Raw genomic sequence first — 12,030 nt, forward strand, 5'->3', positions numbered from 1 at the left:
CACTACCCGGAAACGAAGATGAGGGCGAAGAGAAAGTGACCGAAGAGCCAGATTTCGAACGAGCTCAGGCCATCACATCTACTAGCGAGCCGACACCTAAATCTTCCGACGACTGTCTTCGCTTCCCAGGACCCCTACACAACATCACTGCTTCTGTAAGGTTTTCCTCCTCCTCGGAGAAGTTATCGTCTATTATCCTGCTTTCGCGAGATTCTTCTATAGGAGCAGATTCGATATCTGCTGTGCTCTTGATCGGAACCGTGACAGAGGAAAGTTTCAGCGACACATCGATGACTGCACGCCCCGATGACACCAGGATTGCTGTCTTCACTCCTGAGGAGGCTCTGCAAAAAGCGGCCACGTCTGTCAGCACTACTCTCGCGTACATTGCAGCTGTCAACTCCCTGTCTAAAGACGGACAGCGCGAATCCCAGCTGCTGGACAACGAGAGCATCTTTGACGATATGTTTTCTACAACGTACAATCTTTCTTATCGATACCACGCTCCATATCTACATAATCGTCCGCACATACAGCGGGATTTTGTACACTCAGTCAACATATCAGAGCCTTGCACATCATTATGGCGTTGATCAGCACCTCTACGTGACGAACATGACGACCAGCATCAATATCATCATCATCATCCAGCAGCTCATTGCTGTTGGGTTTTGTGGATGGTGTTAACGAGGACTACGCATACAAAAACCTGTCGCGACCACCATCGTGCACATGATCTAGTTGGAGTCGGCGGTATCATCAGTGGTCTCATCGCTGGACTCGTCGGAGATGGTTCAACCCCCACCTAGAGGTCGTTCGCGATCTGCGGTGATATTCACCATGCACATCTGCTCGAACGTGGCGTCGTCCGTCTCGAGTTTCTTGGGGTCGAGCGCGGACAAGAGCCTCACGATGACGTCCTTCCCTGAGCCCGCGTACTCTGTCAATTCGTCAATCGCATTCCGATAACCTATTAAGATCTTTTTACGCATTATCGCGGGGGTTCCGTCCTGGTACGCCATCAAGCTGACTGCCCTGTTGAAGATCTTACAGGTTGTCTCCGTGGCGTCCAGGCCGACCTCCTTGGCGAGCTTCTCGATCCCGACGAAGAGCCAATCCTCCCACTTCGTCTTCTCCTCGTTCTTCTTTGTCTTCTACTTCTTCTACTTCTTCTACTTCGCCTTCTCGAGGACCTTCTCGGTTTTCATCTTCTGCTTGGTCTTCTGCCTCGACGCCTTCTTTACGTGCACGGAGGAAGTTTCGATCAGCTGCGTAGGGGCTGCAAGATAACGTCTTCATCACCCTCAGGATCATCGCCCTGGTCATCCGACTCCATCACGATCATTTCCCCGTACGCGCCCACGCCGTAGTGGTTTTCCTGTGCACCAACTAGTAAACGGTTTAGTGCATGCTGGTCAAGTCGTTCCTGCGCATGAGGGGGGACCGCGGGCTTCGTCTTCTTAGCGTACACCCCGAAGTCGCCCTCGACGGCGGCCGGCAACCCCTCGATCATCGCGACAATGTCATTAATCCTGGTCATGCTGGCGCTCATATTCTCGTCATACTGGGCGATCATGTCCATGTGCTCGGTCGTCAGCTCGTGGTTCATCGCTCGTCTTGTGAATCGATCGCATGTAGTCACTGTACCGCACTTTTCCGAGCGCTGGTCAACCGCTCGCTGTTATCACACTCCCCTTGTCTCCCTGATTCTCTATTCACATTGGCCAACTGCTATACTGCTGTATCATCTGCTTTGATAAACAAAGTCCTAACGAAATGTACGCTTCATACCTAGGTTTGGATATTTTCATGTTCAAGTATCCTTTTCCCGTCTCCTGAAAATTTTGAACTGGCACGGCAGTTCTTCACCAATGAGATATCTAAATCGCCCAAGTCTCATCTCGTTGAGCTCTTTGAATATGAAAACAGAACCAGTTCGTGTGGTACAACCTATTGTTTCGAGTTTCCGCGTAGTGATCTGCAGCTACAAGCTATCTGCTAGGATGTTTCGGGAATAGTAGGCTCGTTATCCAACTGGACATGAAGATGTGTGCGACGTTACACGCACAGCGCTTAGCGAATATTGTAATCTGTGGAAAGATTCGTTGACCGGAATTGATAACGATTAGAATACGAGGCACATTGGGCAGGTAATCACGATCAGGGTGAGGTGTACATGGAGACAAATCCTTGAGGTTTGACTCACAGAGCGACCTGGAACGAGATATATAGGCGACACGTGACCTGGCCGCTGGGAGGCCGAAGGTGATCTGGGCTAGATCTAAATCCTCTTGACAGGGAGAAAGGGACGACCGAAAACTAGTATGAGTACCTATGACAGATTCTATACAGCCGTGAAAGTGCCAGAGTGAACACTGCTGAAAAACACCATCAAATCACAATCGCACACGAAAGACCGACGTAGCCCGATATCATCAGCGACAAGTAGTCTGGACCGAGACTTTGACCAATGGCCCTGCAAAAGCCTTTATCGAGGCTCTTGTACGAAGTACCGATGGCCATATGGATAGAGCCGATAACTGATATGACTACAGATTTGGAAGACATTTTCGTTGGTGTCTGGGTTACTGGTCACGGGTGGCAATTACGTCAGCTTTCTAAAACTCTATGACATAGTTTATGCGGTTCTCTTATTACACCTGCACGTTCAGTATTATTCAGCCAACGTGGTAATATTGGTGATTACGGGAGCTCCGGACGTGAACAAGCTACTCTTGACCGCCATGTACAGTGGACTCGTAGAAATGCCACAACCGTGCAAGTACATAGGTAAGTGGGTTGTTCTCTTCGGCGGCCATGGTCATTGTAAGCGGTGTGGGAGAACGTGTAGTATTAGAATTGTGAGCTGGACGGAGCGACCGAGGCATCGCACTGAGATACCGAGATGCGCCGCCATGCGCGAAGAGAGAGCCCGTGATAGAAGGACGGCGGGAGTCCACTTGTATATTGTACTCGTACTCGTACTATCTTATAATCAAATCCTGGATGGACACAGTCTTTCCGACACCAGCGCCTCCTCCAACACCGTGCCAAGCATCACAGGAAGTAAGGATGTTCTCGCAGTTTCGGTTTCACTCATGTCACCCGCTTTTCCTCTGGCGCTGCGCCCTTGAGCGAGGAGAGCATCCAGCTCCTACAGCAAAAGTCCCCAAAATCGCAACTCAGCGCGCAGATAGCATCATACATGAGATTCTCCGCTCGGATCATTCATCTTACTACCTCGTTAACTTTTCGCCGAAGACAGTAAATCCGCAAGCCAAGATAACGAATCAGTGCCACAAAGATATTCAACATGGTCGCGATGCTGATCTGGAAATTGTGCGGGCCCTTGGGCGTCAATACCTGCCGCTAGGCGTACGGCACATGCCTTCGAGACATGCGACCAGGACGGATGCGAGTCATTTACTCCGCTCTGTAGAACAACCAGACCAGCGGCTGCAAGTACGGCTACAACGAGGTCTGCTCGCTCGACATCCCGAACTAGCCGTCATCGGGACGAACCTGTCTCATGCTGGAAGCGCAAACTAGGGACGAGCACTCAACGTTCATCTTATTCAAGACGTTTCGCAGAAACTGGTTCGCCTCATCGGTGTCTGCTTCTGTCAGCTTGGTTTTTCCCCGGTATGATCGATCCAAAACACTTACGCAGTAAATAGGATGAGTAGCTGTCCTGATAGCTCCGGGGCCAGGGATACTCCCTATCCTGTTCGAAGAAGGATCGAGATGCATTGCAGGCAGAGCTCCAACACAACTCACCCGCCACACGTGCATCCTCTTCAATCGGTTTCCAAGTCTTCTCCTCCTTGTTTCTAGCAATAAGCGCCTATGAGTGCGGCTCCAGCAGCAGCACCGAGATCCTGTGATCAGCTTTGAAATGGCTTTCGGTATAGCTTCTAGATTTGGTAGCAAGGAGCGAAGGCGTGGTTGTGGATCCGGAGGCGCCGCTTTACGATCAGCTCCTTCAATTTTATAGGCGAGTGCGGGTGCCCTAGAGTGAGAAACTGGATGCGTGTGGCAACATTTGGCGTCCATTTCCCGGAGAGGGATTGGAGTGTCTCCTCATGAGGAGCTGCCATGATAGTGGACAATTGCTGCACTGAGCTACACCTCCACCAGTCCTTACCCGATCCAAACGATTCGAACAGCAGTTCAAAGCCTGCAACCTCTTTAATTATCTATGCTACACGTCTCCTTCATAGCTGTTTTACTCATCAAACAACATCTATCTAAGATGATGTCAATAGACCTTCTAGAATATTCTACACCTGGACCAATACACTCAACCTTCAAGCTCATCTCAGCAACGCCCAATAAGAGAGGCACTGGGGCGGGGGGGAACTAACATACATGCCTGAGAATCTCATCCTAAGATAGGGAGTTGTTTGTGCAAACATACTCATGCCCTTACTAGAGGTGGTGCAGTCTTAAATTTGATTGCTGTGTCTGAACATTTCATACTGTTATCATTTTACAGCGTTGTTGCGTAGAAGCTTCTTTTCGCCCTTGCCCGTCGCAAATGAAGGTAGACTGTTCAATCCAAAACTACTGTGTTGACTCGATGAGCGGAGTAGTGACTAGACGGTTAGGGTTTACTTTATGGTGCCTCCTGCGAAAAGATTTATGAGCTTCCCCCAACTATCTCAACACCAACTCCACACGGCGGGCACAAATTCTGCTTCTTCCCCAGCTAACAACACCCAGGTTGGGCACCCCGCTCGCAGAATTCGTATCACTATCTCGCTCAGCACGGGGCCCATGTCTAAGGATCAATAAAATGCACGCAGCAAGCAGTCATCAAAAAGCAAGTACAGCGGGGTAGTGCGATCGTGAGATGCCTGCCAGGGTTCGGAACCGTACCACCTTCCTTCTCAAGTACCGATCTGGGTGGCAACTATGCATGAAAAAAGCACGCGAAAATTGCCACAAGGTTGATGGTGGGCGTTTTTTTCCTCCAGCCTATCGCACCCCCCTGTGCCCCACGATCCGCCAGCCACCAACTATGCCGCGCCCCAAAAACAAAGAACCCGCAATCTATGAGAACAAAGAAACGTTTCTTAGCGAAAACCCTCTAAATCAAGAGAATCGATAGGTTTTGCGTAGTTGCTGGAATAGGCAGTTTGGATACCTTAGAGATACTACGCCACGTCCCTAAACAAGGAACCCGCATTAACGTAAAACCTTGCAGATACTGGACGTACTGATTTAGAGCTGAACCTATCCAATCACAATACGCAGCAATAAAAGTGGGGTTTACAGCCTCTTACTGGCCCAAGTTAGTTTCAGTACGTCCATTATCTGCGAGCTTTTACGGTATATCAGAACAAAGAAACGTTTCTTAGCGGAAACCCTCTAAATCAAGGGTATCGATGGGTCTGGAATGGTTACTGGAATAGGCAGTTTGGAAGACCTTAGAGATACTATGCCGCGTTCTCAAACAAGGAACCCCCGCATTACATGAGAACAAAGAAACATTCTTAGCGAAAACCCTCTAAATCAAGGGAATCGATAGGTTTTGCGTGGTTGCTGAAATAGGCAGTTTGGAGTAGCTTAAGATAGGTATGCTGTGGGGCCATAATAGCATTGCGTGAGTATTGGATGGTTCGCGGGTCAGCGTCGCTCGCCATTAAGTCAGTAGGAGACGTGCACCGGACCAGACTACCCCCTTTGATAATAACGATTAATGGTTTGGACGCTTTGCGCAAGCCCAAGAGGCTCTCCTCTCCTTCAGAACAAACAGCTTGTGGGTGTGGTTTCGAACCACTCGAACCTATTACCTGGGACTTCCTCCGAGGGTTGTGCCGCAGTTTCCGAGGCCCTTCGCGCCGCTCCGCTTTCTGTGGCGCGTCTTAGTATACTCTCGGGTTCTTCCTGTTCCTTTTTCTTATCTCCGTCGACCTTCTTGTCCATTCGCTTCCTCCGCCTTTTGGAGTTCAAGTTGCACCAGGCAGGTGCTGACGCGGGGGAGTTGAAGGCGTATATCAGGTGGTGTAGTACAAGAAGAAGATACCCTCCATTGCGGATATCTTCGTCAAACGGCTCTCAGACATCGTAGAGACTCCGGGCTTTTTTGACGCTGCAACGCCTGCCGTATTGGAGGCGCTGAGGTAGACTCGTCCGGATCGTCCAGTGTGTTGAGCGATTTACCAAATATGACGCCAATATCAATGAAGTCGAAACTCGAGATCCGCCCGCTCTGGACCAGCAGCGCTTGATCTTCGCCGGCAAGCAGCTTGAGGGAGATCTTTAGAGAGGTTTTGCTCGTTGTTGCATCGCCCGACAAGGTCCATCCCAGCATCAGGCTCAAATTCCGTGAGCTTTGTCAGCGTAATGTTTGCATTCGCTGGACTTCATATCAACCTTACCCGAAGCCACCAGATGCACAGCCCTCCTAAAGAACTCATACGGCAGGAGCCCCTTCCCATGCCCCTCTAACAGAATCATACACAGCTAGCATCAATGCTGTACATCCGACCAAATCTTCACCGTCTATGACGGACTACTAGAGTATATCTATGCTACCGGCGCCCCTTTCATCCGATGTGAAGCTCCTACACGGATGTGAAGCTCCTACACGCTTTACTGGGAGACAATGCCTGTGGGAGCTATCGGGGTTTCAAATTGGACGGTGACTTCATTGCAACGGTAACGGTATTTGCCAGCCCTGGACCCTAGATCATAGCAGCGCGCTAGACAAACCATATGCACAGGCAGATGCCCGCCATTCTCCAGCATCGCAAACCTATACGTCCCCTTCTAAAAGATACTAAAGTTCCAGTACTTGATAATATGCTTTTGCCTGCGCTGATTCCAGATCTGCCGAAGCATAATCCTAGCACCAAAACAATAACTCAAAGCATTAAATAAAGAACCATAGATGGCGGCATTGTTGTCGGGACCACCACACCAGACTCTCACTGGTGCTCTCATGAACTCCCATACGGACGCGCTCTTGAAGAGCAATGCTCCCAGTAAAAGAGTAATGAGAATGGTCAGAACTATCTCTTTTTTCGTAGGTTCACAAACCGCAATTACTCCTCTATCAGAAACGCCAGTGTGAATGTCAGGAATTGCGGGTTCTAGTAATGCTCCCCGGGCCACGCGTTCCCACTGGACTCGCAGGCAGAGGTCGCGACAACCCACTCTTAGCAATGATGGGTGCGCCCACAGCGAGGCGAGGTTGCAGACGCGATAGTCTGTTTGCGTGCGCTTCGGCGGGCATGATCTCGCTTATTGCGAAGATCCTGAGCGCCTGGCGGTGTGATGCCGGGTCAACTCTTCGTCAAACTTCAAGCAGACTGGCAACGAGGCTTAGCACCGCAGGGAAGTCGATGAAAGAACCCTCTCGTCGCCATAGAACCCACAAGTCCAGCTGCGTCTTCGAATTCGCCATCGTCCATCTTAAGGGACGACTCGGAGAATGCAGTAGCAGATGATAAGAGCATCTTTCTGCCAGCAGCAAAGCACATGCAATTCCTTTAACTTCGACTCTGCTTCGTAAAGTCAAAGGCGCGCGATATGCACGTACATCATGAACATAGCCGGGAGACGCTCGTGAAACAGATCGCTAGAAAACCGGGCTACGATCCTGGGCCCGACTCTGAAGAAGAGCCGCACATAGGAGCAGGGGAAATCCCTGGTAAGTTGGGGTACAATCATGTCCATGAATGAAGACCACTCACTACTATCAGCCCTCATCTTCTCCTGCAATCTGCTCCTCCGCGGCAGCCACGATGCACAGAACCTGGATCAACCTCAGCAACTACAAACGTCGCCATCGTCTCCCATCAAGCTTTCGAGCGTCTGACAAAGTCTTGCGTACCCTCAATTCGCGCTATCCAAATACGCCCACGGACACCAGACGCTTGAGCTCACCGGCATCATTGGCCTATCGTAGACGGCTTCGAGTTATCTAAGCAAACGCTGGTTTCTGTCCTAACAGACATAGGTTCGACCTCGTCCACGCGACCAAGTGAAGACCGTGAGTTGAAGCAAAGACGCTGCAGACGCTGCTGACCCTGTCCGGCGACCAACTCGCCGTCAGTCATCGCCAATGGAGAAAACCGATGGAGGGTTTGAAAGGGTTGAATAAGGGGTTAAGCAACGCCGATGCTGATGCCCACGCGGTCGATACCCCGTCCGACTTGCACATGACCAGTCACTGTCACTAATGGCGCGTACAATTTCGCCGGCCTGGAAACCAATGCATCCTCGAATACGCACATCACGTAGCGTACACTGCCCATTCTGATAGCGAGCTGGAACACTCGAAGATGATTGACGAGGAAAGTTGAAGCTGGGAGAGGCCTCATTTGATAGGGCGTCTTGTAAATGCGGAAAGCTCGCTATATGCATCTCGTCTGATTGAGGCCTATCCGTGCGTCTCATCGTGCGGCCCATCAACAGGGCGAGCCATGGTTTGCTCTTGCGCAAGGTGCCATTCCTGCTCACCGAGCCAGGAGTCTGCGATGCGGTCCTCATGTTGGGGAGGAAATAGTGATGTCACTCGACATTCTCGTCTTCAACATCCTCGTCCAACTACTTGCTTTAAATGGACGCCGTCATGGAAAGATATCTCTGATGTTGAGTAAAGTTCCGCGCATTGAGGTCGTCGTCGGAGACTTCCACATTCGGTCTGGCGTTCGCTCTTCTGGCTACGGCGTTTGTGCTCTGCAAGCTTGATTGAGTTCATCCGGGCCTGCTGAGACCGCACTGCGGCGCGCTAGGCGTGCCCTTCATGAACAGCATGACGGGCGCCGCCTTCACAAGTTCGCTTGGCTGCGCGTTCGAAAGACTTACTTTCTGGAAACGGGGGGAGAAGGAGACCGTTGTGCCGATGCCGGGCGTCGTCTCGAGCCATAAACGGCCTTGCATGACGTTCTCATTCCACAAATCTAAAGCTATAGAGAGACTGCCGCCGAATATTGCGGGACCATCAAGTTGTAAGTGGTTCGGAAGACTCAATCTGTGTGCGAGTATCATGCCACCAGGGAGGCAGGGTGTGTCCCTCATACCATGGCGAGTTGCGGGAGAAAAACAAACAACCGCCTTACCTCCCTCTCACAGGAACCGGCGGTACCGCGCGAGATGGAAGTAGAAGCGTAACCCCATACTGCGTACGGTAGCTCTTGCAGGCGTCTCAAGAGCTGCGGTTGTGTAGACTAAGCGTGCCTCTTCGAAGGCCTTTTCGACCTTATCGCGGATTGCGGGAGGCACGCTGGCGTAACTCCGGGTGGAGAGCTTTCGCTCAACGCGGGCAAACGATGGTGCCATTGTGGTAGGAGATATGTGAGCGGTATTACAATGTTTCGTCTCCAACGCGTGACTTCAGCTGCTCATCCTTACTGATTCAAATCCCTGCCCGTCTTCAATCAGCGCTTTATCTGGTTCTTCGTGTCTTTTACAAAGCCTTGTGCGTGTGATGCCGCATGGCAAGCTGTGTTCGTTTGCCTAGCTGTGTCCTCGAACAGAAAGATGTGCGCCTCACAGTAGGTGCATGTCAACTCTGGTCCATCATCGTATTCGACATGTCCTCTAGCTTTTTGTACATGCCCTGTCTGAACCAACTTACAATCGCTGTTCGCTTTGCTGGTGTCTGTGTCTGTGCATGTGCGCCGAGGTCAGGCGCAGCGAAGCCGGGAGCGTACAGGCTGATAAGGTATGAGGACGTGCGAAGCGCGGTGCGGGTTAGGTCGCGGCGACTGGCGCAGGCTTGGATCGGGTGTACAAAGCGCATAGCTGGAGCTCTTGGTTGTAGCAGCACGGATCTTGGATTCGCTGTCGAACGGGACGGTCGGCTAAGTATACGGCACGAGCTGGATGGAACCCTTGGCGCGGGTTCAATGAGAGCCCCCGGCGTGAGCGGCTGGATTCTGGTGGACCAACGGTGGATGTCAGGCTTATAGCTGTAGGCGCAAATGTCAGTTTCGACAGCGACCCTCCTCGCTGCATAGGTCATGAGTGGAACGAACTTGCCCGGTGTAGTCGGTGGCAACACTGCACGACCAGAGCGCAAGCCACAGGCAGAGCAGCCAGTATCGGATCCTTCGCAAAGGGCGGCGGAGGTGGAATGTCGAACAAGCTGTACTTGGCCGGGATTTGTGGAACTGGCGGTGCGGACTCGTCGCTGCGGACCGCCTCGTCTTTGTCCAGCTTCTCTTCCGCCGGCTGTAGAGAGACCACGTTTTGTTCAGCAGCTTCTATGGCTGCTCAACGGGCTGCGGAGCCTGCAACTCTTCATTACCCAATACGGCACTGGAGCAGGCCAGGTTGTCCGCCCGCAAGAACTAGCTTCTGAGCGCGAAGCAGATGACTGCCTTCGCGAAGGTCTGCGCGGCGGCTCCTTCAAACGCCTCGACGACCCGCCGGGTGCACGACATGAAAGACCGACGAGGTAGAGCTTCTGGACGAGCTTTCCGGGTGTCTTGTCTTCACACGTCAGAGCCGACCACAGGTGTGAGCAGGCGCCGGCTGTAAATCGTCTTCAGCGGTCGTTTGGTGCTGAAACAAAAAGCCGAACCGACGTAGGCAATTGTAGGCGACACCATAGTCTCCCCTGCACGCCAGATTTTGTTCGCATCGATGTGTGCTCAAGGTGATAGGAAGCGCCTGTCCATGCGCGCGACGTGCAGTTTGTGTTGGAGCATGCGGGCGTCGCGAGTGAGCTGAAGTTGCGTCGTATCGCTCCGACAGTGATGGGTATTCGTACGCGCTGTTCGTGGGCTATGTCCGGCTGTCACTGGCGCTCGCGCTCCAGAAAGGCGTCGAGGTACGTGAGTGCCAGAGAAGCGCGGGTCGATGCTGGTTGTCATACTGTGCGTGACAGAAACGGCATAGGTAGCTACATCATATCCTGCACGGTATCGCCAAGGCCCAGATGGACCAAAACATGCCGGCGCAGATGGGTGAGTTGTGGTGGTCGCGGAGGTAGGGGCTGGCATTGGCGGCCGGGGTAAAGAGCGGGCGGGAACGCCTGTGTGTAGGCTGGCGACGGCGGAGGAGAGTGTATAAGAAAGCAGAAAGGCATGCAAGTCGCAGACTAGAAGGGAGTGGGTAAGCTCAAGGTGTGCGTGCGTTGGGCCAGTATCCCCCGGACTCAACATACGAACCACTCGGAGTGTCAGCTCGGAGCCTCCGACCAGCGTGACGTCGCCGTGGCCAGAGGTGTGGCTAGAGACAGCCAGCTTGAAGAAGCTCGATATATTCCCACGAATCCTCTGGTCGCTCAACCCCAGTCCATGTACGGGCGATGCGATGTTGACCGTGCGCGGGGATGGGTAGTACGTGGATTGTATAAGGCGTGAGGAACCTGCAATACCAGCCAAAATGACAACCGACATGTTCGGACCAACGAGGGCATACTAGTAAAAGATGCGATGCGAAGGCATATTTGGTGGCAGCGCCATGTAGCGAGCGGCGGCTGTGTGGTACATGGATGGATCCTGCCGTAACGACGGACCGGTCCGTTCCGCTGGGAGCCATCTATGCGCTGAACTGGCGCAAGCGTCGATGAACGGACAGTCCAATCCCAAACCGATGCCATCCCCTCCCGCTGAAGAATCAACATTCCTCTGGAAAAGTTCAATCTATGCAAGTTCTTGTGCACATCGATAATAAGTAAGCTGGGCGCGTGCTTCTTCTCGCGGGCCTTCTTACGCTGATTCCCACGGGTATGCCACAGAGAGTGATTTGCGACTCCATGTACTCTCGCTCGGTGCGCAATCACACGTCGCCATCTTCGTTGACGCCCAAGCGCTGTAGGGACTCAGCAACCTGGCTGGGGTTCTGAAACATCTCCTCTAAGGAACGCTCTGCAAAGGAACTCAGCATTGCCCAGTAGGGTTAGCGCCTCGTCGAATTAGGCTAGCGCTTCACACCTCCATAGAGACACTCAGCTTACGTTGCGCCCTGCCACCTTCCCTCCCCACTGTCCTGACAACCCAAATCTAGAGCAGGCTCATCCAACGGCACTGCACAGAGCTTTGGCAACTCCTCTAGTTGGTGCTTCTAAGA

At 52.3% G+C, this 12,030-nt stretch overlaps 2 protein-coding genes across 2 annotated transcripts; both read right to left on the minus strand.

Moving 5' to 3' along the window:
* Positions 1–794: 794 nt before the first annotated feature.
* Positions 795–992, minus strand: N0V89_012102 (uncharacterized protein; the record flags this gene model as incomplete). Its single annotated transcript, XM_056220827.1, is given in 2 exon segments — positions 795–970; positions 989–992. The coding sequence occupies 2 exon segments, from the start codon at positions 990–992 to the stop codon at positions 795–797; spliced, it is 180 nt and encodes a 59-aa protein (XP_056064814.1).
* A 180-nt stretch (positions 993–1,172) lies between these two features.
* On the minus strand, positions 1,173–1,609 carry N0V89_012103 (uncharacterized protein; the record flags this gene model as incomplete). Its single annotated transcript, XM_056220828.1, has 2 exons — positions 1,173–1,279; positions 1,303–1,609. 2 exons carry the CDS (start codon positions 1,607–1,609, stop codon positions 1,173–1,175), a joined length of 414 nt encoding a protein of 137 aa, XP_056064815.1.
* Between the last annotated feature and the right edge of the window lie 10,421 nt (positions 1,610–12,030).

Source organism: Didymosphaeria variabile (genome assembly GCF_027946475.1).
Source record: "Didymosphaeria variabile strain IMI 356815 chromosome Unknown scaffold_10, whole genome shotgun sequence".
Lineage (NCBI taxonomy): Eukaryota > Fungi > Ascomycota > Dothideomycetes > Pleosporales > Didymosphaeriaceae > Didymosphaeria > Didymosphaeria variabile.